This window comes from Silene latifolia, chromosome Y (assembly GCF_048544455.1).
Source record: "Silene latifolia isolate original U9 population chromosome Y, ASM4854445v1, whole genome shotgun sequence".
Classification (NCBI taxonomy): Eukaryota; Viridiplantae; Streptophyta; class Magnoliopsida; order Caryophyllales; family Caryophyllaceae; genus Silene; species Silene latifolia.
This window is the reverse complement of record NC_133538.1, coordinates 464,849,835-464,875,886: the sequence shown is the minus strand read 5'-3', so window position 1 is coordinate 464,875,886 and position 26,052 is coordinate 464,849,835. Positions and strand designations below refer to the sequence as shown.

General features: G+C 35.1%; 1 protein-coding gene across 1 annotated transcript; it reads left to right on the top strand.

Annotated features, from left to right (window-relative positions):
• The first annotated feature begins 1,738 nt into the window (after positions 1-1,738).
• LOC141633478 (uncharacterized) lies at positions 1,739-25,146 on the top strand. Its single transcript, XM_074445938.1, has 10 exons — positions 1,739-2,186; positions 3,042-3,521; positions 3,702-3,859; positions 4,222-4,305; positions 4,407-4,459; positions 5,305-5,386; positions 5,782-5,889; positions 6,362-6,485; positions 6,588-6,673; positions 24,676-25,146. Exons 1-10 carry the CDS (start codon positions 1,823-1,825, stop codon positions 24,892-24,894), a joined length of 1,758 nt encoding a protein of 585 aa, XP_074302039.1. The 5' UTR covers positions 1,739-1,822; the 3' UTR covers positions 24,895-25,146.
• Positions 25,147-26,052: the final 906 nt, after the last annotated feature.

Sequence of the window (26,052 nt, the reverse complement as noted above, 5' to 3'; positions counted from 1 at the left end):
GTTTTCACTCTTTAGCCGTTTACCATTTATTGCAGTAGAAAAATCGAGAAAACGAAGGTTATAGGTTAATTTAAAGGTATTTTTGTTAGGCCCAATATGAGTAGATAAACACGGTATACACGGGTTTAACAGGTTTTCGTGTCAACCCGACCTAATTATGAGCCGTTTAATTAAACGGGTTATTCGTATTGTGTCTGTGTCAACCTACTTACTTAAATGGGTCATTAAATCTTAACCCACATCCATTAAATTCGTCTTGGGTCCTTGTCGTGTTAACTTTTGTCGGCTCTAAGTGGCTTTAATTAGAGGTGGCAAACGGGTCAATCAGACCAGTTTTGGTTCGGGTTCTTTCGGTTCAGGTTCTTTCGGTTTATATTTTTTTTCGATTTCTATTCAGTTCAATTCAGGTTGGATTCAATTTTCACTTTTAATCGGTTGTAGATATTTCGGGTTGGTTCAGGTTCGAGTTAGGTCAATATCGGTGCAAATAAGGTTCGAGTCAATATCAGAGCAGATGAGATTCGAGTTAGGCCATAATCGGATCGGATGTCAAGGGATTAAGTCTTTATTCAAAAGATTGGATATAATACGAATAATATTTTTTTAAAAAAAGTAATAAATAATTTTTTTTTTTGCATAACTACGATATAATATTAATTCATTAACGTCAAAGGGGTGACACTCATGTACAAAAAGACACCCTAAATGTGACGCCTAGGTACATTCGGGTCATTTCGGGTTTCAATGTTGGGTTTCTGTCATTAATGTATGGGTTGAAATCGGTTCAGGTATATATCGGTTCAGATTAAAACAATTCAGGTTAAAATAATTCAGGTTCATTCGATCTTGGGTCTATTTTGGATATTACAAATTCGGTTCGATTTCGAATCAATTCAGGCCGATTCAGGTTTCGGGGAGAAGTTCAGTTATACCTTTCGGGTGTACGGTCAGGTGTCGATTCGGGTATTTTCGATCGATTTTTCGGATTCGGTATACTTTTGCGAGGTCTAGCTTTAGGGAGCGTTTGATTCAACTCAAAAAGGTATGAGGTATGAGTTTGAAATGAGTCAAACCCATACCAAATGTTTGTTTGGCAAAAATAGGGGTTTCATACTCATACCCCAAACCCATGAGGTATGGGTTTCTCATACCCAAGAGGGGAGGTGGGTATGAGATTGATACCCATGGGTATCAAGTAATAAAATCAAAAAACATGAAAAAAACTTAAACGAAACATTTTAAATGAAATTGTTTTTACATTTATTGATTAACTCTTCATTTTCATGATTTTTTAGTATAAAAAATATAGACTGTTGGTTATAGAGTTAGTTAGGATATTGTTAGACTAAAAACTAACTCTAACCGACTTAAACAATGAAACAATCTAGTATATATACTCTTCCCCTTTGTAAGAAAATCATAAGTTTTGGTATAACAAATATTCTTTCTTAATCTCTCTTCTCTCTTCTCTTACTGTAAATTCAGTCATCAAATATAATCATCATATTAATCATATAAACTATGATCATTATCATCATATTAATCATATGATTATGATCATCTAAGTTGATCATAGTTTATAAAAAATAATTATTTTCAATGTTGTATTTTAGATTTTTTTGACTTTGATGAAATTTGATCCCATTCCACCCGAAATTGAAACAAACTACGAGGAATCAAGTTCCAAACCAATACCACCCAAATATAATTCCTCATTCCAAACCCATACACACGCGCGAACCAAAGACCCCTTAATGTCTATAATACAGTACTCAGATGGACTCTTAAAAAAAAAAACATCAAAATATTGGCCCTCTAGAAAATGAAACTGTCACTCAACGCTGACCGCTTACACCCATTCACATCACCGTCACCGGCTTCAATCGTTGCCGTCGAATCCTTCAATCAACCCACCGCCATACCAGCTTCCTTAAAATTCAGCCATCGTATTCGCCGGAGATGCAGATTATCCATGATTGCCGTGACGGTGAAAATGGAAGAGCTAGCGTTGACCGAGGACACTACCAGAAACCCGGGGATATCGACGGCTTACCGTAATCCGGAGCTCCGGATACCTAATCAGACGGTTCTGGATGCTCAAGCTAGGGTTTGTACTGGTCCCACTCAAACTAAGCCCTTGACTTATGATCAAGCTGCTCATGTTCTCCACACCATCTTGAAATCTGGTATTTCTCGCAATTCCCGCCTTACACAAAAGTATTTTTGCGCTACTTCCGTATTAGCGTTTGTCACCTTTGTATGACTATAGTATACCCCCTCTCGAACAACTACGTTTCATTAAAATACTCCTTGGAATAGGAATGGCAAGGGTTGAATAAGTGTGGTCTTAATTCAAATTACAAAGTGTAAACGAGACAATTTTCATGGAAAATGGCAAGATTGAAGAAGAGAATTGAGGGCTGGAGGGGGTACATGTTATCGACTCGTTACGTCATCAGTCATTTGTAAATTTGAAAATGCATGTTACATGTTATACCTCCTTTCTTACTACCGTCGTACGAAATGTAATGTTTATAGGCAACTCCATTTCCTAAAGTTGGAGGGATTAGATTGACAGCTGGGCAATCCCTTCGGGGTATTGAAGGCAACTTAATGGATAGACCCCTCCCAAGTTTGATTTTTTCATTCGCACCGGACCACTTGTTTAAGAAATGAGAGCCCTTACCACACATGCCAACCAACTTTGGTACAACAATCATATGTGAGGTGGCTGTAAAATGGATTGTTTGAACTGCAGGAAATCAGTTGGCCTGTGCAGCAATGGGCAAAGTCAGGAACTCATTTTTTGATGAAATAGAATGAATCCCCTGCTAAAGATATGGTCAACCCTGAAAAATCTATAATTATTTCTCTAAGTTTTGTGCACGTCTTAATCTATTTGGTTCCTCCAGATTTAAGGTTCTAACCATATGTGCATGAACACACTAGACAAAACATATGACACTTTTATCTCTTGTCCGTTCTCTGCTTTCTACAGAAGTTAAATATGAAATGACTGACCCGTTATTGTGTAATTTCAGCCAAGGGGGAACTTAAAGAAGAGTGTGAGGTTTCCAAAGCTCAGCTTGGTGCTTTCTTTGCGGGAATGACTATCAGGGCGAATGCCTTTCCTGAAACCACACAGTGGAGTGAAGGGGAAAGGCATGCCATGAACACTTTCTGGCCAGAGCTTGTTCGTGTTCTTCCCCGTGATGTTTTATTCATAGCCGATCCAGAAGGCTCCATAATGGGGGCGAGCAGTTCTGTTGGACCGCATTATACAGGACAAGATACTAGGGAAATGAGACTAGTTGGTGCCTTGCGAGAAGTTCTAGCAGGAGGTCATCTTGGATACGAGGAGGTTAATGGTGTGCTAAAAGATGTTCTTCTTGGATCCAGAGATAATGAATCAACAAGGGTGAGCGAGTCATTGCTTTCCGCATTTTTGATAGGTCAACGCATGAACAGGGAAACAAATCGGGAGCTAAAAGCGTATTGTCTTGCATTTGATGATGAATTTGGTAATGCCCCTAATTCTATGAAATATGGGGTTGGTGCTCTTTTGGCATATTATTAACCAGATTCTTTCTTCTAAAAAAGAGGAATTTAGAGGGGCTTGATCTAAACACATTAGTTGACTACTTGACTTTGCCATCTGAATATTATTTATTGGTCCTTGTGTATTTCTTCTCGATCAATAGGCCCTCCTTCAGTTGCTGATGTAAAGTCCTTAACTCACTATGGTGAACCTTATGATGGCAACACACGCTTTTTTCGGAGCACGTTATTCGTAGCTGCTGTGAGATCATGTTACGGTGAATCGTGCTTGCTTCATGGTGTGGATTGGATGCCCCCAAAGGTTGGTTTGTGTGGCTTCTTGCTTCATCTGTTTCTAAGTCAGGGACTCCTGTTGTAAAGTTGTCTTCAGCATGTACACATTCACTAATTTTAGTTTAATACAAAGTTGCCTATCAGCTATAACCTATGGATATGAGATTAATAGGTGTAATTCACAGGGATTTTGACTGTTTAGAGTCAGAATATGTATTCTGAGATGCACTTGAACTCTAATCAATTGACACTATCTCACTTTGTTATTATCTTTGCATTTAGGTAGTATAAACCGAGTTATTTGAAGATGATTTCCTTGTGATGTTATATGTGTGTCTCTTTTACTTTTTTATTCTCTAAAGTTGTGTTCACATCGTCAATCTTCTTTAGGGGGGTGTCACAGAAGAACAGATGCTGCAATATATGGGGGCGAATACACGTTTGACAACGTCACAGGCAAAGCAGCTTATTGAGGTTTGAACTTCTAATAGTGGATTTACTTTGTTTTTTCCCCAACATTTAAGGGAATGTTTAGTCTTCATCACTTCATAGATTCACTTTACTACTTTTCTCAGGATGACAATGTGGGCTTTTCATATTTAAGTTTACGAGAAGCTCGCCCATCATTGTAAGTGTATACCATTGAAGAGTTTGTCTGCGTAGAAAAATGCTTGCTCTATTTATTGTAGATTAGGTGGCCAGAAAATGTCAGACTGGAAAGCGGTTGTTGTATCCATTGATCACAATTCGAAAATATGATTTTCATGACTTGGCAAAATATGAAGTGAAAGTCTGATTTTGCAAATTCATAGTTTGTTAAAGCAGCTAAAGATTTCATGTTGAAAAAGTAAAATCCGATTGATGATTCATAATTGGCTTAAGAAGTATTCCCTGCTTCTCAGTTTAATTGTCCCCCTTTAACCAAAGGTTAGATTTAAGAAATGATGGCCAAATAGGCAAATACCACTAACACCCTTTGACTAATAAAGATTACCTGTGAAGTCCCAGTTACTATATTTAGAAAGGGGACAATTATTTGAGATGGAAAAATAAAGAAAAAGGGGACAATAAAATTGGGATGGAGGGAGTAGCTTATTAGTAGTTGCCAAAATGATAACGTATTTATTATTTGTTAATATTACCATTGTCCAATTTAACTGACCCTGCTTCAAAAAGATTTATCAGAAAATACCAGTAATTATTATTGTAATGTCTAACAGTTGAACTATCCTGAAAAATCTAGGAAGATGTGTTTATTAGAATTGCTTACAGTTTATTGACTAGACCCATCAATGTCTAAATGTATTTGTTGTCCTTCGCAAGTGTTACTCTCCATTGGCAAGCTACCGTATTTTGCACAACTCCTGGGCAGCTTTTGATCATATAACTTGTTGTGCGGCAAATTGTTAAGTCATGTCTCTAGAAGGCAGTTCAGTCAAACTGAAAACTCAAGGTCAAAACTTATTGCTGCAGATACTCATTGATTGGATTAAGGGAACACATTAAGAAACGCCCACCATTGGCAACATCTGAAAAGGTTCAACAGTTCGTCAGGGTAAGTGTGTATGTAGATGCATTTTGTTTGATTTGTTTATAAATTTCTGTGGTATCTGAATTCGATTATCTTTAAAACCTCAAAATTTTAGTCAAGTTGGTGATACTGTTATCTGAATTTTTATTTGGGTAGTTTATATAGTTATACTTTTCTATGTCTAGCGTCTTCTATAGTCAAGATAAGTGGTCTCAACTCTCAAGACCCTCAACTGGTTAGTGATGTACAGGTGTATGGACTAGTTTTCCAAACCACACCAAAGCACGACTGGAACTTGTCTCTTTTTTTTGTTGCATTGCATGTCATTGAGTACATTTGTAAGTGCTAACATATTCTAAATATTTGAAATACCTTGGGCAAATCAAGAAAAATATTGAGAATTAAATTGTTTTGAACAGGCTCGAGGAAAGGAAGCAATTGTTGCAGGATTTTATCATGAAGGATACGAAGAACCTCTTTTAATGCTCATGAGAAGAAGAGGCATTCATGCTGGCTTAGTTGTCAAGGTTAGAAGCTTAGTCGTTTTGGCTCTAACCCTGAAAAATTCCCCTTTGGTGTCTCAGTCATCGGTTAACCTTAATAGTTCTTTGAGGTTTCACAAATTTCATTTTACTAACTAAGGTTTGATTCCTTTTTGGGGATGTTTGGTGTGATGTAAGCATAATTTATTCAAAGCACAACCATATAAGCGAACTTTTTGTTTTATTCTTACTATTTTTTTGTGAAACTTCAGTTACTACTTTGTTTAATGTTGATTCACTTCTTGACACCAAAACGAGTTTGTAAATGATTATCCAATCCTAGGCACATCAAAATGATAATTCCATTTGTTTTTTTTATAATTGAAAAAAACCATCGTAATGAGTCATTTTTAAAAGTGTTAGTTGGTTATTACCTAACCTTTCTGTCACATAACTCGTTCATGCTTGTAATTGTAGAAGCAGATATCCTCTTTATAATTCTGATTTCTTAGTGTAGGGTGAAGAAGGGGCATTATCTATGACAACCAGGTTACGGTCATCAAGTTCATCTAAAGGTCTTCCAGTCAACTATTGCTCTGGCTTTCGCTCTTCTGTCAGTCCAGCTGCTTTTGAAATTGATGGTCTGTCATAATTTGCAGCATGTGTTTACATTTCAAAGGTGTTTTGTATTTATATTTATTGTATTATTCCTTTTCCAACTAAAATCTAAAAGTTTACTCCAGGTGTATCGCGAGAGAGTTTCAGTTTTGAGGTGAATGCTGAGGACTATGGTATTGATCCCACTGATACACCAAGGACTGATAGATCGGTAAGGACTATGGACTATGTTCCTTGATTTGTATGTTCATCTTATTTATAACGTCAATTTCTTACTTACTTCACTCATTTATTTATTACGGAGTACTGAATAGCTCACTTTCTAAGTACAAAATGCATTTCCATTTTTTATTCATTAGCTGCCAGGATTAAAGTAGAAGGCATTACACCTATAAATGAATTTCTAGTCTCTAGGCCCACCCTTGCTTTCAGGAAAAAAATCCTCCTATGAAGAAATCCGACTTTAAGTCTTTCTTAATTACTTAAACTGAACAGAACGTGGATTTAGCACTTTCTGCTAATGACGGCCATGACAGCTGACAAAGTCTTGGTAATAAAAGTATTTGGGATCAGCTACGCAAACTATCTCATGGATGAATTTCAGGGAATCAAAGTATCAGTTTAATTAAAAATGAGTTGAAAAGAGATATAAAGGAAAGTGAAAGAAAGGAAAGTGAAAGAGAGGAAAAAGAATGATTCAGGAGGTTAAAAATGGAAACAGAAGAGTGGTGATAAACTATAGAATTTGAGAAACTCTCATGAAAAAGAAGTAAGGGCTTGCTTGTTGTAGGGGTAATTGTTGTGGGTTAATGGAGCTTATAACAAAGAAGAAATGAGGAAAATGATTATGGTGAAGGGAAGATAAAGGGGTGGAGAATGGGTGAAGGGAGTGGGAGGGACTTCTCCCATATGAGGGTTAATAGCATTATTGTGTGAGGAGGTGGATGACTGTTACCCTCATAATGGAACGTGTTGTCCTATCTTTATATCTTTCCAGTATGCTATGCCCCTACTACTTTCTATTTTCCTTCGCTTTTTCCTCTATTACCCTTTTCACTATTACCCTCTATTCAAGCAACCTCTAAGAGGAGATGTACTGAGATCAAAAAGTTGGAAAAAAGGAAACGGAAGAAAATTTATAGAAAAAGAACAAATAAATGAAGCAAATGAAAATAGATTTGTAAAAGTAAGCACTGGCCGAGAAGTACCAAAAAGCAAATGAGAAAATAAGAAGTCAAACCATGTCATCAACATAGACAGCAGTTCTCTGACAATTGACATAGTTCGTTAACACATGAACTAATAATAACTCCTGAGTTTCAAGTTCAAACCCTTGCTCCAGCAAATGATCATGCCACCATGAGTCAGAGTTTGTCACTTTGATGAAAAGTGTGGCTAACTTTATGTATGATGTATGCCTTGGGGTCCAGTGGTCCAATGTGCACCTAGGTAGCGGCTCGCTCCAACCGCTATATAAGAAAAAGATGGAGAGATTTTCCTTTCACCCTCCGATATCAATGACATATATTACTCAATCTCAGCTAGATTATTCCTGTCTCAATCACCCTCATTCAATCAATCATGTCTCGCCACCCTTCAATCCTCTTGTACAATGCGCTTTCTACCACGTAAGTATATTAAATCTTGTAAAAGTATGAAGTTGTAAGGAGGTCGGAACTGGAGTCTGGGAATATTAGGTGGATGTGGATAACCTCTAGTAAGTAGGGATTTGTCACTGTAGTGAAGGAAAAAAGTGTAGCGGCATTCTGCAAGTGTGCTATTTTCTCATAAGTTTTATATATATATATATATATATATATATATATATATATATATATATATATATATATATATATATATATATATATATATATATATAGATTTAGGATCGGGTGAGAACGAATACTCAGTGAGAACGGTGAGAACAAGCTAATTTAATCAACATTGACACAATTTCTTTCCCGATGAATCAATTTTCCCAAACTCCCTGCCATAATATAATTCCCATTTATTAATATCAGACACTAGGCCACCACTCTCACACGTCGTCAGACGGCCACCGGAGGACCGAATCCACCTCGTCGCCGCCGAATCTCCGACATCCACCTCAACCATCCACCTTCAACATACTGCAATCGGCAGTCAAATTAATTAAAAAGACAGTAACAACCAAATTTAATCCCATGAGCTATGATGACAACCTCTCTTTCACATACTATCACCGGAGTTGGAGCTCCGGTAAGCAAACACTAGCAGCACGCTCAATTGACGGCAGAGCACCACCCCCGGATCTTCGAGAGCCACCACAACCATACACATTCCACATTTAGCTACAAACAGCACTAATCATCTTGCCGGAGCTATAAATTCTCTCGCCGACGTGATGCTTTCAACGGCGACAGAGTTGGCTATGCTTCGATGTATCTACATTAATTACTGATGTATCTAACCCCTGTTTTAATGTATCTTAAAATAGATACATAAAATTAGTCACTAGGTACATCGAAATTAATTTGAGATACATCAATATTTAACCCAGATACACTAATTTCGTTACCTTCGACAATGATGAATCTGGTGATGGTGACAACGCAAACAACAAAGATGATGACAGCATAACTATTTGTATGTATCTTACCATTGATACACAAAATTAGTTATTATGTACATTAAAAATTGTTTGAGATACATCAACATAGAAACAAAATTCACTATTTGCGTTTTGCTTAAACTGAGAAGAGTGTTCGGCCGCTGTTGATTATCTGTAGTCGAAAAATAGGTCGCTTGCGGTTGCTAAGGTGGTGGTGTGCTAGCTTGTTCCTCGTATGCAGGTTTGTACCAAGGGATATTCGCCGACGTTATTGACTGTCGCTAGTGGCGGCGGTAGGTTACTATAAATCGTTACTCGCCGACGATAACAACACCTGAGCAGATTAAAGAGTGTGGGACGAGGGTTGATGAAATGGGTTTGAGGGAGATGGGGTATTGGTCGATATTTTGTCGCACGACGGTGCCGGTGATGTGATATCGTACCTTCGACAATGGCAGTTGAGATGTTGTGATAGTGGGTTGTTGGCTCGTTGTATGATTGAGAGTTTTGGTAATTGGATTTGTGGGATGTTAATTTGTGGTAGAGGGTGGGAGTGTGGGACCATGGGATTGGATATTATCACCAATTAATGTGTGTCGTTGATTTGTTTAATCCAATGGAGGAGAGTCGTTCTCACCGAGTGATCGTTCTCACTTGATCCCACCTCTCTCTCTCTCTCTCTCTATAGAGAGAGAGAGAGAGAGAGAGAGAGAGAGAGAGAGAGAGAGAGAGAGACTTATAAGTCCACAAATTTGGTTGAGTCCATAAGTCCTAATCTTAGCCACTCATTTTTTGAGTGTAACTTTAGTACTTTATAAGTGTAACTTTAGTCCATAAGTCCTAATCTTAGCCACTCATTTTTTGAGTGTAACTTTAGTACTTTATGAGTGTAACTTTAGTCCATAAGTGTAACTTTAATTCTTTACGAATGTAACTTTAATCATTTAAATCATTTTATAATATAAAAAATTTGAATTTGTTCATTTTAAGTCATTTTTTTGTACAAAAATTTGAATTTATGTTATATAATATTATTTTAAATATATAAATTTACATTTATGTAATTTTAACGATTTATGTAACTCCAATCCGTTATGAGTGTAACTCTACTGTTTTACAAGTGTAATTTTAGTATTTTAAGGATGTAACTTTAATTTTTTAAGTCATTTTTTATGTAAAATTTATGTAATTTTTAATTTATGTTGAAATTTTATAATTTTAACACAATTTTATGTAACTTTACTCATTTACGATTGTAACTATAGTCATAATAAGTGTAACTTTAGTCCGATATGAGTGTAACTTTAACTTTAGTCCGATATGAGTGTACCTTTAGTCCGATATGAGTGTCACTTCAATCTGTTAAGAGTGTAACTTTAGTCCGATATGAGTGTAAAAAAGAGACTGATGTAACACCCCCATACTCCAAGTGCCTTACCAGGACCACTCAGGTATGAAGATATTACCATCTCGGTTACCCGAGGCAATGATAATCAAATAAACAATGAAGAAACAACGTTTAAATATAAATACTTAGTGAAGAGTACAATTCTCAAAACCAAACCAAAATGCAATACATGTTCTCAAACCGACTTTCTAATCAAATGTAAATAACTAATAAGCTACAAATAAAGACTCCTATCATCACGTCGTGGCCATCCCAAATATCCTGCAAGATTTCATCTCAATACCGCTCACCATCCCCGAATGGATCACCGCAGTTTACAAAACAACACCGGGTCGAGACTAATCACACAATTCAATATATACTAACAATACGATAAAATGTGTATGATGCCTTAACCACACACACACACAATCACGCCAAATCCAATCATCTCAATCACCGATCGTCCACTGACTTACCGCCAGCTGGGGGACCGCAATGTACCCACCAAATCCCCGCTCCACATAGTGAGCGATAACCCCGTCCATTAATGTGCACATCCCTTCCGTGGCGGGTTCCACATAAGGCGAAACTAGGGCGTGAAGCCACTCCCGCAAGTGACCCCACTCGCCCGAGGCCACGCTTCGCGAACCATCAACAACGATCACAACCACAATCACAATACAATCACTATATCAAACAACCAAACACAATACATCAACCAATATCCCATTATGGGACTAATACCGAGTAGAAATCCTACCCGGTAAGCACACAATCGACGGTCTCTCTCTCTTTGAATCAAAAAGCTTCCTCTATGAACCCTCCTCCTATCATACAACACATAAAGGCTACCAAATCACATACTACACATAAAACCCCCAAATCTCTAAATTAGGGTTTAACCAAATCAAAGGAAAGACAATAAAAAGGGTACATAGATCTTACCCTCGACGCAAGGAACTCAACGGTATAATCAACGCTAAGAACTGACCTTCCAAACTCCGGGTATTGCTAATAATGCGATTAGGATGAAGAACTTGCTTGCTTTCTCTCTTAAACAGTAATTTAGGTTTTGCAAAAGTGATTTAGAATAATGACGACAAAGCTTATATACCTTAATCGCATAATTAACAAAACCCGAGAAAACTCCCCGTAAAACCGGCTACTCGATCGAGTACCACCTTACTCGATCGAGTGCCCCAACTACTCGATCGAGTACCCAACAGGTCAGAAACTTTTCTAAAACGCAACTTATCCTTACTCGACAGAGTAAGGCCTACTCGATAGAGTACCCCAAGACTTATAAATACGGAGTATTACAACTGATAAGAGTGTAACTTCAGTCTGGTAAGAGTCTAACTTTTGTCCGTAAAGAGTGTAACTTTAGTCTAACCACCTTGTGCACAACCACGACCACCACCGCCATTACCCTCGCCGCCTTCTGACCACCGACCACAACAAATAAAAATAAAAATAAAAAAAACAGAGAATAAAAAAAACGAATTAGAAAAAAAAAAACATGACCACCACCGCCACCACCCTTGCCGCCACCATCAGCCAACCAAAAAAAAAAAAGATTTGAAAAAAAACGAACAAACATAAAAACCGAGATCCAAAAGACCTCAAAAAAAAAAAAAAAAAAAATTAAATCCTCCATATTGCCGCCACATCTTCATCCTTTCTCCCCTCTCTTTCCTTTCCGTGGCAAACACCACCAAGGGAACCAACCCATTAAAATCAGAACAAAAAAGAAAAAAAAAAAGAACAAAAAAAGTATAGATCTGAAAAAAATCGAAAAACAACAACACACTACCACAAGACTAACCTAGCACCACCGACCAAAAGAAGTTCTAAAAACGCTAAAAACAAGATCTAACAAAACGAGATCTGAAAAAAAAAAAAGAAAAAAAAAAGAAAAAAAAAGGAAGTGCGGCGGTTTTTATGGCGGCGTCATCGTGGTTGTGGCGGTGTACTCTATTACTCCGACACTTCACTTAAGTGCCGTGTCGCGTGTCAGACACGTGTCGGTGTCCGACACGACACGACACTTCGACACTTCAATTTAGACCACAAAACAGGAAAATTCACCCCAAATAGCCGTGTCCGACACGTGTCGGACACCGACACGTGTCGGCGTGTCTGAGTAACACAGGCGGTGTGTTGTTGTTGTTGCTGTTGTCGGCGGTGGATTAAAGGGGCAGCGTCGCGTGCATGGTGGTGGCGGCAGTGGAATGAGAGGTGTGCGGTGAGGTGGAAAAGGCGGGTGGTGGCGGCAGTGGGAAAGGTGTGTGCGGTGAGGTGGGTGGTGGCGGCAGTGGAATTTAGAGAATTTAGAGAGAGATGGGAAGAAGAGAGAGAATGAGATATTTGTGTTGTGAGGGAATGAAATGAGTGTTTAGGGTTTTGGGTATTTATATCACAGTCCTTTATTTTGCTCTAATCCTAGCCATCCATTATTTAGATCTAAGGGCGTAGATGAGGACTCAAGGACTCACCTAAATAAGGTGGACTTATAGGATCCTATATATATATATATATATATAGGCAAGATCTGGTGAGAACGAACACTCGGTGAGAACGGTGAGAACGTATATACTATTAGATTAGAATAATATATAAAAGTCTGGGTTTAAATTTAAAACAAACCCCACATACACTTGATACACGCACACCTCCCTTCCTTCGTCATTTAATATTTTACAACCTGACACATTCCACCTAGAGCCCAGTTGCCGGAGCTCCGAGAAGAATCTCGTCGGAGAATCTTGCCATCCCCGCCATAAAGTCGCCGGACTGAACTCTATTATATCGTCGATTAGCCGGAATCAGTACCTCTTATGTTTATATTTTCTTTATGCTCTACTGAAGCCAACCACCGTAGAGCTGTCGAGCTGACCAGCGGCGACGATGCCATGGGTGCCGTAAATTCCGACCAAAATCCCCTTTCCCATAAACCTGTTCCATTAACCCTCGTCAGTCGTCCCTCACTGTCCTCACATGTAACTACCGGAGATTCGTCGAAAATACCTCGTCATAGCTTCCCCTTTAGTGTTCTCTCTCCTCTCCTTCCTTTGACTTCCATTACTGAGGTTTGTCACCAGCTTGTTACACCATGTCTACAACTTTACCCATCACTAATTTTTGATGTATCTACACAAATTTTTCATGTATCTAACGACTATTTTAATGCATCTCAACATAGATACACAAAATTAATTGATAGGTACATCAAAATTTGTTTGACATACATCAATATATAAACCAGATACACTAATTTCGATTAGCTCCGACGTGATGAATCTGATGATTTCCGGTGACTAATACAAGTAGCAGATTACTCAGACGATGTCCAACCTCAATTAAACCCACTAATTAAATCCTACCAACCTCCGCCAGAATGTACTCTCGATGTCACCAGACGACGCCGACTACTTCCCTGAATCACTTAGACATCACAGGCGAGAATGAGCCACATCGTTTGCAGGACACTACCACTTTAACAGACGATTCCGACTAGTTTTCTAACAACCTTAGAAGACGTGGTGATGTCGACTATCCAAATCAATTCCCGGTGATACATCGGCATGCAGGCGGCGGGGTTGAAGAAGAGGACAAGAGGTGTCAAGGAAAGGGGCGATGTCGACGGCGTATTGGTCGGTGGGCTGCTGCTTGAAGATAAGTGAAGAAGGAGATGGTGATGGTTGTAATGTATAGTTGGCATTAGTGGTTAACAATGGTGAATTAAAATGAAATTGTCAATTGAATTAAAATTGTAAAAGTTGAGTTTTGTAATTGCTGGAGAACGAAGGAAGAGAAGGGGTTGATAGGATTTAATTAATGAGTTTAATAGAGAATTTTATATTATATCAGCCGTTCATCTTATTTTATCTAAGGGAGGAGGGTCGTTCTCACCGAATGACCGTTCTCACCGAATGATCGTTCTCACCGGATCCTAAATCTATATATATATATATATATATATATATATATATATATATATATATATATATATATATATATATATATATATATATATATATAGTCAAGATCCTGAGAACGAACATTCGATGAGAACGGTGAGAACGACTTATAACCATTAGATTAAATATAATCCTACGGCTGATAAAAACAAACCCATCAAACTTATTAGTACAAGTCAACTCCCCTCTCTAAGTCCACTATCTGTAAACTACCTACTGCCATCCCATCTTATTATACTAACCCAATTTTCTTTTCCAAAAAAAAAAAAAAAATACTACCTCAACTTTCCTTTCAATTCACCATTGTTAATTTCCTTAAACTCTGATCACCCATTTCCTTTGCTAATTTCCTTTCAATTTACCATTGTTAACCATTATAGTTAACAAGAGCCCATGTAATCAGAGCTCCAACAATAATTTCATCAATTAAATCCATTAATCCCATCAATTACTATACTTGTCTGCGGCCGGAGCTCCGACGATATCCTCGTCGGACGAAGTTACATTTCAACAATACCATCACCGTCTTCAACCTCAGCAGCGTCAGGCCAAGTCGCGCCACTAGAGATCTCTTCATCACCATCACCTTTGTTTTGTCCCTCACCATCATCAGATTCATCATCAAATTAAAGGTCGGACCAATTTTGATATTGATGTAACTTAAAGTAGTTTTGATGTATCTCATAGGAATTTTGATGTGCCTAGTAAATAATATTGTGTATATATGTTAGATACATCGAAATACTAGGTAGACACATCGAAGATTGGTGTAGATACATTGATATAGATGGGAAAATAACGAAGGTGGGTCATGGGTGGTGGACTGTGTCGTCATTAGATGTTGACTAGTGAGAGAGTGAGAATGCATACAAATGGAAATCAGCTGTTGTCGAATTTCAGAATGGTGGAAGTAGTTGTCGCCGACGACTTGTCTGACACGAATCAATTTTATCGCCATTGGAAGCAACACGCCGGCGCCGCAAATCTGGTCGCGACAATGACTGATTGAGAACGAGACAGTAACAGGCTCGGCGGCGTATGATGATGGTGGTTGTGCCTTCGGCGTCGTCTGTTGCTGGTCGTGGTGGTGGCTGTCGTGGTGGTCGCCGTCTGTTGGCGGTGGCAACATGACATGTTGGGACTTGGGATGGTGGGAGGTTGTGCCGTGTTTTTTTTAATTTCTTAAGACAATTGTACTGTGTTTTTAATTAAATAAAGGTTGATTAGTTCGTTCTCACCGGATCCTATATATATATATATATATATATATATATATATATATAGTAATAAGATCAAGTAAGTCCATGTCTTACATTTGAGTCCATAAGTCCCATTATGGGCCATTGGATCTTGGAAATGGAGGGCTAAGATGAGAACAAAAAAAATTAAGGTTAATGCTCTAATTTTGCCATCTCCCCCTAATTTTCTCATTAACTACATTAATCCTCCCCATCTTTCATTCACCAACTCATTATCACATTTCCTTATTCTCTCTCTATATCTCAATTCTCCATATTCTCTCCAAAAAAACCAAGAAAAAAAAACCCAAAAACCCAAACAAATAAAAAACCCGAAAAATCCAAATAAATCATTTACTCATCTTTTCCTCATTCACCATCCAACTACCACCACCAACCAACACCACCACATGCCAAATCACTACACCGCCGACGTCATATTTTAATTTTTTTTTTTTTTTTTTTTTTTTTTTTAAACTTGATGTTTGGGTGTTCTTTTTATTTTTTTTTTGTTGTTTTTTTCTCCTTATATCGTCTTGCTATATAATATTGTTTCAAATTTCTGAGTTTTTTTTTTATTTTAATCTTAGATCTACTAAAATAGATCAATTTTCATTGACCCATTTTTTTTTTCATTTCGGTTTTGTTTTTTTTTTTTTTTTCAATTTTGATGTTTTGGTCTTTTTTTTTTTTTTTTTTTTTCCGGTTATTGACATTCTTACAAATTATAGTTTGATTTTAGTACTAAATCTATTAGTTATGAAATCTCATTCTTTACTTTTTTCTTGTTGATATCATTAATATCCGTCTTGTTATATATATTTGCCAAATTTCGTATTTAAAATTTTGTCTTGGTATTGTGTGATTTAGGATCTATTAAACTTACTTGTTTGGTTAAAATTACACTTTTTCGGTTAAAATTACACTTTTGTCCATTAAAATTACACTTTTTTCCGTTAAAATTACACTTTTTTCGGTTTAAATCACAGTTGTTTTCCTGTTAAAATTACATTTTTTAACGTTAAAATTACACTTATTTCTGTTAAAATTACACTTTTTTTCTTTAAAATTACACTTTTTTTCCGGTTAAAATTACACTTTTTCCCGTTAAAATTATACTTTTTTTCGTTAAAATTACACTTTTTTCCGGTTAAAATTACACTTTTTCCCGTTAAAATTACAATTTTTTCTGTTAAAATTACACTTGTCTTCATTAAAGTTACATTTATCTCTATTATTAAAGTTACACTTATCTCTACTAAGGTTAACCTCTCAATGACTAAAGTACGCTTTTGGACTAAAGCTAGAACAATTTGTACTGAAGTTACACAAATTTGGATTAAAATTACACAATTTGGACTAACTAATGGAGTTATTTGTAAATTGTAACTTACACAATTTGGACTAAAGATACACAAATTTGGACTATACTTATACAATTTGGATTAAAATTATACTTTTGTGGACTAAAATTACACTTCCGTGGACTAAAATTACACTTTTGTAGACTAAAGTTATACATTTGTGGATTAAAGTTACACATTTGTAGACTAAAATTACACTTTTTTGGACTAAAATTACACTTTTGTGTACTAAAATTACACTCATAAAATGATAAAAGATACACACACTATCAATTTACTAAGTTACACTTTAGTGGACAATGATTGAAATTACATAATCTCAACGACTCAAAATAAATGAATTGTGTAACTTTAGTTCAAATTGTGTAATTTTACTCTAAATTTAGTCGTAAATAGTGTATTATTAGTTCAAAATTATTCGTAAATAGTGTATTTTCAATCCAAAATTGTATTTTTAGTCCAAATTTAGTGTAAAAAGTGTATTTTTAGTCCAAATTTTGTATTTTCAGTCCAAAATTGTATAATTTTAGTCCAAATTTAGTTGTAAATATTGTATTCAATTTAGTCGTAAATAAGTCCATTAGTTAGTCCAAATAGTCCAAATAGTCCAAATTACTTGGTCCATATTCTCCAAATTAGTTAGTCCAAATTGTCCAAATAGTCCAAATTAGTCTGTCTAACTTTAGTCCAAGAGTGTAACTTTAGTCACTAATAGAGATAAGTGTAATTTTAACAGGAAAAAGTGTAATTTTAACAGAAAAAAGTGTAATTTTAACAGAAAAAAGTGTAATTTGAACAACAACAAAAGTATAATTTTAACAGGAAAAAGTGTAATTTTAACAGAAAAAAGTGTAATTGTAACAAAAAAAAGTGTAATTGTAACAAAAAAAAGTGTAATTGTAACAGAAATAAGTGTAATTGTAATAGAAAAAAGTGTAATTTTAACAGGAAAAAGTATATTTTTAACCAAAAAAAGTGTAATTTTAACTTTAATAGGAAAAAGTGTAATTGTAACAGAAAAAAATGTAACTTTAATGACAAGTGTAATTTTAACAAAAAAAAGTGTAACTTTAACAGAAATAAGTGTAATTTTAACAGATAAAATGTAATTTTAACAGGAAAAAGTGTAATTTTAATAAAAAAAAAGTGTAATTTTAACCAAAAAAAGTGTAATTTTAACAACAAAAAGTGTAATTTTAACAGAAGAAAGTGTAATTTTAACATAAAAAGTGTAATTTTTTTTAAAAATAAGTGCTATTTTAACAAAAAAAAGTGTACCTTTAATGTTTGAAGGTTGTGCATTTTTTTTTAACAAGATCTATAATTTTAGCACAAAATAATATGTAATTACAAAAATAAAAAACCAAAATAAATACCAACCATACTAGATCTAAAATAATAAAAAAACCGAAATTAAAAAATCAAAAAGAAAAAAACCGAAATAAACAAGATTTCAATGGTGGATGAGGTTTTAATAATAACAATGAAAAAAACCGAAATAATATGCAATGAGATGTTAATAATAACAATGAAATAAACAAGATTTGTTGAAATAAAAAATGAAAACAAGATCTCACCAAACTAAAAAATAAAACTACCACCCAACGACTTGATTTGTTGAACTAAAAAAACAAGATTTGTTGAACTAAAAAAATGAAAACAAGATCTCACCAAACTAAAAAATAAAAAATGAAAACAAAATAAAAAATAAAAACCGAAACCCTCTGGAAAAAAAAAACGAAATATTATGAAATGAAAAAACCAAGATCTAGTAATAGTGAGAGAGGAGGAAGAAGAAAAGGTGGTGCGGCGGTGGTTACTCGTGGTCCTGAGTTTCTGGCCGGACGTGGTGGCGGCTTGGTGTTGTTTCGGTGGTGAGGAAGTGGTGTTGTTTCGGTGGTTGTTGGGTGGTGAGGAAGTGATGTGGGCGTGGGTGGTAATGGGCGGTGGTGAAAGAGGATGCAGGGATGAAGGGCGGGTTGTCGGGGCCGGTTGGGCGGGTGTTGGTGGATCGTGGGGTGGTATTGGTGTCGAGTGGGGCTGGCTGTGGCGGTGGCGTATGGGCGGTTGTCGGGGGCGGTCGAGGGCGGTTGTCGTGAGGATTATGAGGGTTTTTTATAATTTTTTTTTTATTTCTCAGATTTGTTTTGATTTTTTTTTTGGTTTTTTTTGGTTTTTTTTTAGGATTGTTGATGAGAGGAAGAGAGGATGAGAGATGTGGTTTTGATTTTGGAATGAATGAAAGAGAGATGAGTGAGTGGATGATAAGAATAAGATTAGAATGAGGAGGAGATTATGAATGATTAGGGAGGAAGATTAGCTAGATGCATTTGTAGCCCTTCATTGAGATGCAATCTCCTCCCTCCATTCCCTTCATCCTAAGGCCCATATGAAGACTTAGGGACTCAAAAGATATAAAGGACTTAGGAGAACTTTGCTCTCTCTCTCTCTCTCTCTCTCTCTCTCTCTCTCTCTCTATATATATATATATATATATATATATATATATATATATATATATATATATATATAGTGATAAGTTCTTCTAAGTCCCTTTTTTTTTGAGTCCATAAGTCCCTCCCACAACCCTTGGATCATGCATGGTGGAAGGTTGAGATTGAAAGCAAAAAACACACTTAACACTAATTAATTCACTTCTCTCTCTAGTTTTAATAATACATTCACTAATTCATTATCATACACAATTAACACCATATTTTGTCTTATACTTCAAAGTTTATGAAAATTTTGTCAACATTTTTCCCGTTTCGGTTTTTTTTTTTTCGTTTTTTTTTTTTTTGAGACAAGTTTTCGAATTGTTTTTTTTTTTTTTCGTTTTTTTTTTTTTTCGAGACAAGTTTTCGACATTTTAGGATTTTACAAGTGTAATTCCAACAAAGAAAAAGTGTAATTTTAAGAAATATTTTCGAGAATTTAGCGTTTTACAAGTTTAACTTCAATTTTTTTCGAGTGATTTTAACGAATAATATTTTGAATTTTTGTCATTTTATCACAAGTTATTGAAATTTAGCATTTTACGAGTGTTATTTTAATGATAAAAAGTGTTATTTTAGTCCGTAAGTGTAATTTCAAATCAATGAGATTGTTATTTTTAGTCAAGGAGAATGTAATTTTAGTCCGAAAAGTGTAATTTTAATCCGAAAAAGTATAATTTCAAATCCATCGAGAGAATGTAATTTTAGTCCATTGAGAGTGTAACATTAGTCCAATGAGAATATGAGAATATGACCAAGTCCATTGAGAGTGTAACATTAGTCCAATAGAGGTAAGTGTAATTCTAACAGAAAAAAGTGTAATTCTAACAACAAAAAGTGTAATTCTAACAACAAAAAGTTTAATTTTAGCCGAAAAAAGTGTTATTCTAGCAAAAAAAAGTATAATTTTAATAGAAAAAGGTGTAATTTTAATGAAGAAAAGTGTAATTTTAACAGAAAAAAGTGTAATTCTAACAACAAAAAGTGTAATTTTAGCCGAAAAAAGTGTTATTCTAGCAAAAAAAAGTATAATTTTAACAGAAAAAAGTGTAATTTTAATGAAGAAAGTGTAAATTTAACAGAAAAAAAGTGTTATTCTAGCAAAAAAAGGTATAATTTTAACAGAAAAAAGTGTAATGCTAAAATGATATGTAACAAGACACCCAAAATCAAAACTAATGTCATACTAACACCCAAAATAAAAAAAATCCATGTAAAAAGACAAAAAAATAAACAAAAATTACAATTTGTTTTCAAAACATAGATCTAAAATTTAAAAAAAAAATTCAATGTCATAGTAACACACTAAAAAAAAATTCAAGTAACAAGACAAAGAAAATACAAATAAGATCTTATTAAAAAAAATGAAAAAGAAATAAAAACAAAATCTGGAAAAAGGAGATCTAGAACTCGAAATCTAAAAAAAAAAAAAAAAAAAAAAAAAAAAAAAAAAAGCAATAATAAACGAAAATCCCGCAAATCTGGGATGCACTCATAACAAAATTTGTCAGATAAAGAAAAAGAAAATAATATAACAAAATTTGAAAAAAAGAAGAAAAAAGTGGATCTTAAAGATCCGAGACTACAGACCAACCAAGAGCGTGGTTGTTGTGTGGGTGGTTGCGGGAAGGGTGTTGTGGTGTGGGCAGATTTACTGGGCTGGTGGAGGCGGCATCGTAGGGGTGGCGTGCGGGAGATATGGTGGTGGTGTCGGGTTGTGGGAGGTCTGGTGGCATTGTGGTCGGCGGTAGAGCGGCCGATGAAGGGAGTTGTAGTGGTCGGCGGTTTTTGCGATGGAGGGAGTTGTAGTGGTTGTCGGCAGGGGGAGGTGTGTGGTGGTTTCGGTGTGAGGGTGTCGTGCGTGGTGGGGTTGTGGTGATGGTGTGGGGGGGGGGGTGGGTGGTGGTCGTGTGGGTATGGGAAGGTGGGGTGTGGGCTGGTGGCGGGGTAGGAGGCGTTGTGGGGTTATGGAGGGAATTTTTTTTTTTTTAGATTTTGAATTATTTGGGTTTGTTAGGATGAGAGAATTATTTGGGTTTGGAATTAATTTGGGTTTTAGAGAGAGAGTAGAGAAGTGAATTGTGTGAATGAGAGAGAAGTTGGTGGAAAAATAAAGGTTATATAGTGGATTAATATTTGATTAGTATGGATTAGTAAAGTAGAGAGGGGAGTGTTTTATTAGGCATTAATCATCCTTTTTTGCTTCCAATCTCAACCCTCCATCTTCCTCATCCAATGGCTATAAGGAGGACTTATGGACTCAAATGTAAGAGGTGGACTTAGATGATCTTATTACTATATATATATATATATATATATATATATATATATATATATATATATATATATATATATATAAGAGAGTTTTTTCGAGCGTCCACATCATCAAAAATTAATTTAGGAAAGTATCATAAATAATAATTTTTGATGTGAAAAAAAAGTGGAATATCTTTTAATTATTATAATATATATGTTTCCTAAATTATATGCAAGTGATATTTCCAATTTTTATATCAAACTTTTACATTTCACTTGGCAAAAAAGTATCGTTAAAAAAATTATTAAAATAATATAATTAGCTTCGTGGTAAAAAATGCTATCATTAGAGTATAAATTTCATATTATTTGCACATATTAAAACTTCTTAGTATGCAAAATTGTGTAATTTTTAGTATGTTTTATCCCACATTGGAAAATAACGTAGGGGTGATGAATATGCTACATATAAATAGTAGAATTGTCCAACATCGAAAGATTAGTATAAGGTGATGTGATCCTATGATTATAAATAGGAGGCATACTTGGAACTTATGTATTCACCCAAAATTTTTTGAGTCTCATCAATATTGTTTTAAAGAGCTCTTAAGATTTTCTATCATTATCTACGATATGATATAAAAAATAAAGTGGAAATCGTTGGGAACTACCAGGGAAAGAGTTAAGAACATGAACAAGAAAATCAAAAAATACAAAACTAAAGGTTTTACTAATGGTAGTCTCCTGACACAGTACAAAACTAAAGATTTACTAATGGTTGTCTTTTGAATGCAGTAATAGAGCGTTATGAGTCGTTATATGTACGATGTAGAGATCCCTATCTAATGATCGAGACTAAGTGGTTTTACCTTCAAAGAAAAATAATATGTATACAATAGTAGTTTTTTAAGAAGAGACGTGTACTTCTTGGTATGTTATATTTTTTACATTGAAAAATAATGTAGGCATGATAAATATACTACGTTTACATAATATAATTAAAATTGTGTTAAAAAAAAATTCTATCATTAGAGTATAGGTTCATATTATTTGCACATATTTTAATTATGATAAAAAAAATAGAAAACAAACGTATGAATATTAATAGATAACATAGTATTTGCTTATTATTAAATCAGGTTGGATGTCGAATTAGGTTCAAAAAATATGGTGTACTTTAAATATGTTATTCGTCTCACATTGAAAAATAATGTAGGTGTGATAAATATATACTACGTATAAATAGTTGAATTGTCCCACATCAGAAGATTATCATAAGGTGGGGTGATCCCATAATTAAATAGGATTTATCCTTGAAACTTAGGCATCACCCAAAATATATTAAATCTCTCAAAGTATACTTATTATATAAGAGACTTTAAACATAATTTTGAATTAAATGTTAAATTTTTAAAGTTGTAACATTTTTTTAGGTGGGAGAAAGAGCGATAAAATAGTCAATGTTATAACGGAAATTTTTCATGGTACCCTTGAATTTTGGTAGATTACACTTAATACCCCTAATTTTAAGTTTCTACATATAATACCCTTGTGTTTACTTTTTTCATAACGCCGTTACTCCTATGAGTAACTAGATGCGTAATTGAGCATGCCATGCTATTTGTGGTTTCTTATTTAGGTATTAAATGTTAGTTTATTAAATAAAATATGGATTTAGGAATTAGATGATGAAGTGTTTGTAAAATAGATAACAAAAGAAAAAGGAGTCACAAGTCATGGGAGTAATGGCGTTATGACGGAAGTTGTCAAATGATATTCTGCGAAAGAAAAAGGTCAACACAGGGGTACTGTTTGTAAAAACTTAAAATTAGGGGTACCGTGTGTAATCTATCAAAGTTCAAGGTCACCATGAGAAATTTCCAATATTATAATGATATAGTTAATTAAAATTTCATTTAGAAGAGATATCCGTACCAATAAAACAATAAATGGAGTATTATTTTTTAATTATTATTTTATTGCCACGCCATCAAACAAAACGTCCATTTAACAGCCTTTACATTAGGGGGTACTATGGGCAAAAAAATGGAACCTCAAGGGTACCATAGGCAAATTTTTAAAAGTAGGGGTAACATGGAAAATCTGACAAAATTAAGGGATATCATGGGAAATTTCCGTATCTCAATTATGATAAAAAAAAAAAATTGAAGAAAAACAACGTACAAATATTAATGGAGAGTACTTGATCATATTATTAAATTTAAATACAACTATTAGATATAATGAGTAACAATTGTCCATATTCGGTATTCGGGGTCTGGTTGGATGTCGAACTAAGTGCAAAAAAAGATGGTGTAATTCTGAGTATGTTATTTGTCCCACATTGAAAAACAATGCAGGTTTGATGAATATATACTACGTATAAATAGTAGAATTGTCCCACATCAGAAAAATAATCCAAGTTTGGTGAATATATTACTTATAAATATTAGAATTGTCCTACATCGAAAGATTAGTATAAGGTGAGGTGATTATATGATTATAAATAAGAGTTAACCCACGTATATATTAATCTTTTTTTTTTTGAAAGAGATATTTTAATAATATGTAAACAAATCATTAGACATAGAATGTAAATATTAAACCCTTATAACGTTTTTTTTTTTGCATTATAAATAAGTTAATTACCCCGTTGCAACGCACGGGTATTCAAACTAGTATACTTATATGTCAAACCCTAGAACCGCTAATTCTCGTATGAGACGGTCCTATCATGAGTTGATCAGGAGTCCGACCCATATAATGGGTAGTTATGACTTTACGAGAAGTTTTTAGTGGGCTAGTGGGTGAAGCTTTTGGCCCAAGTGCAGAAAAATATCCTTTTTGTTTAGTCTCTTTACTCTTAATCTTTAGATACATTGAACTGCTGGCAATTGCAGGTAGCGAAGAATATAAAGCTTGGGATATCAGCTCTTCAAGGAGAGAAAGGACCCGCATATGATAGAATTGTGTTGAATGCGGGTATGGTAGATCACTTATTAGGTTGTGATGGTGCAGAAGATATATCTTCAGCCCTAGATAGAGCCAGAGAGGCCATTGACAGTGGTCAGGCTCTTAACAGGTTTTTGAATTACATCAAAATCTCTCACAAAGTTTGAAGCCTAGATAGTGCTGCGTTTTTTGGTTCATCTGATATAATACAATGTAATTAAATTGTCTTTTGTTTGTTCTATTTTTCTTGTTTGTCGAAGATGTCTTCCATATCTTGAAAATGCCAAAGTTTTGGACTTCTGGGAGATACGTTTTTATTTTAGTTTCTATTATCAGAGTCGTAGCAAGTTTTAAGTTGGTCAAAGGTTGTGGTGACAATTTTTGTTGGGTGTTAATATCAGAATTTCATAGTTTGTTGCAAGCAATTTTCATCCTAATTAGATCCGTCATACTCATCTCTTTGCTTCAATTGAGGATTGTTTGCTGTCACGTTTCATCCTTTAGATTTCTTTTAGGATGCTCCATATTCAGCCGAGCTCGTCTGCTCATTCATACTCTAACTGGTTGTCTTCGACAAACTTCTGGTCATGTTTAGCCAATTATAGGGAGTTTCAGTAATTGAAGTAGACACTAAAATGTCCTTTTTCCATTAAGCTCAAGTTGATATAGTCTTTTGTTTGCTTTGTAGTCGAAGTTCGTTTTCGTTGAGGCTTTTATGATTCCATTTACCTCATGGAAACAAACCTATTTCAGCTCTAAGTCTCCAATTATATGTATGAGTATTGGCGCCTCGTCAATTTGTCACCATAATTGCTTTGGCCTTTAGCACCACTTTCAACTAAAGTGGAGTCGGGTACACGATGGCGTCCCCACAAGGCGAGGGTCCGGAGAAGGGTCTCACCACAAAGGTGTAATAGAGGTAAGCCTTCCATTGTCATTTTGGTAAGAGGCTGCTGTAAGGACTTGAACCTCGTGACCTCTTAGTCACAAGGCAACACCTTGACCGGTGTAAACTTACGCTTCTGCGACTGAGACTCAAATCTAGTACACAAGATCATTTTCTGTTGTTTTGGTCAGAGGTTGACCGTTGACGGTCACTGTTGTTTTCTGACGGGGTTCGTTTGGGTTGGTAGTTGAGGCGGTCGGGTTGATGTGTGGTTATAGTTTTTCTTCTTCTTTCTTGTTAGCTTCATTCACTATCGCTTGTTTAATAGTAGTTATTTACCTTGTTATTTTCGTTAAATCATAGTTTCTTCTCTTAGTCTTGTTTTTATAAAATGGATTACCATTTGCTTTTGGTCAATCTTGGGGATCTATTTATTATG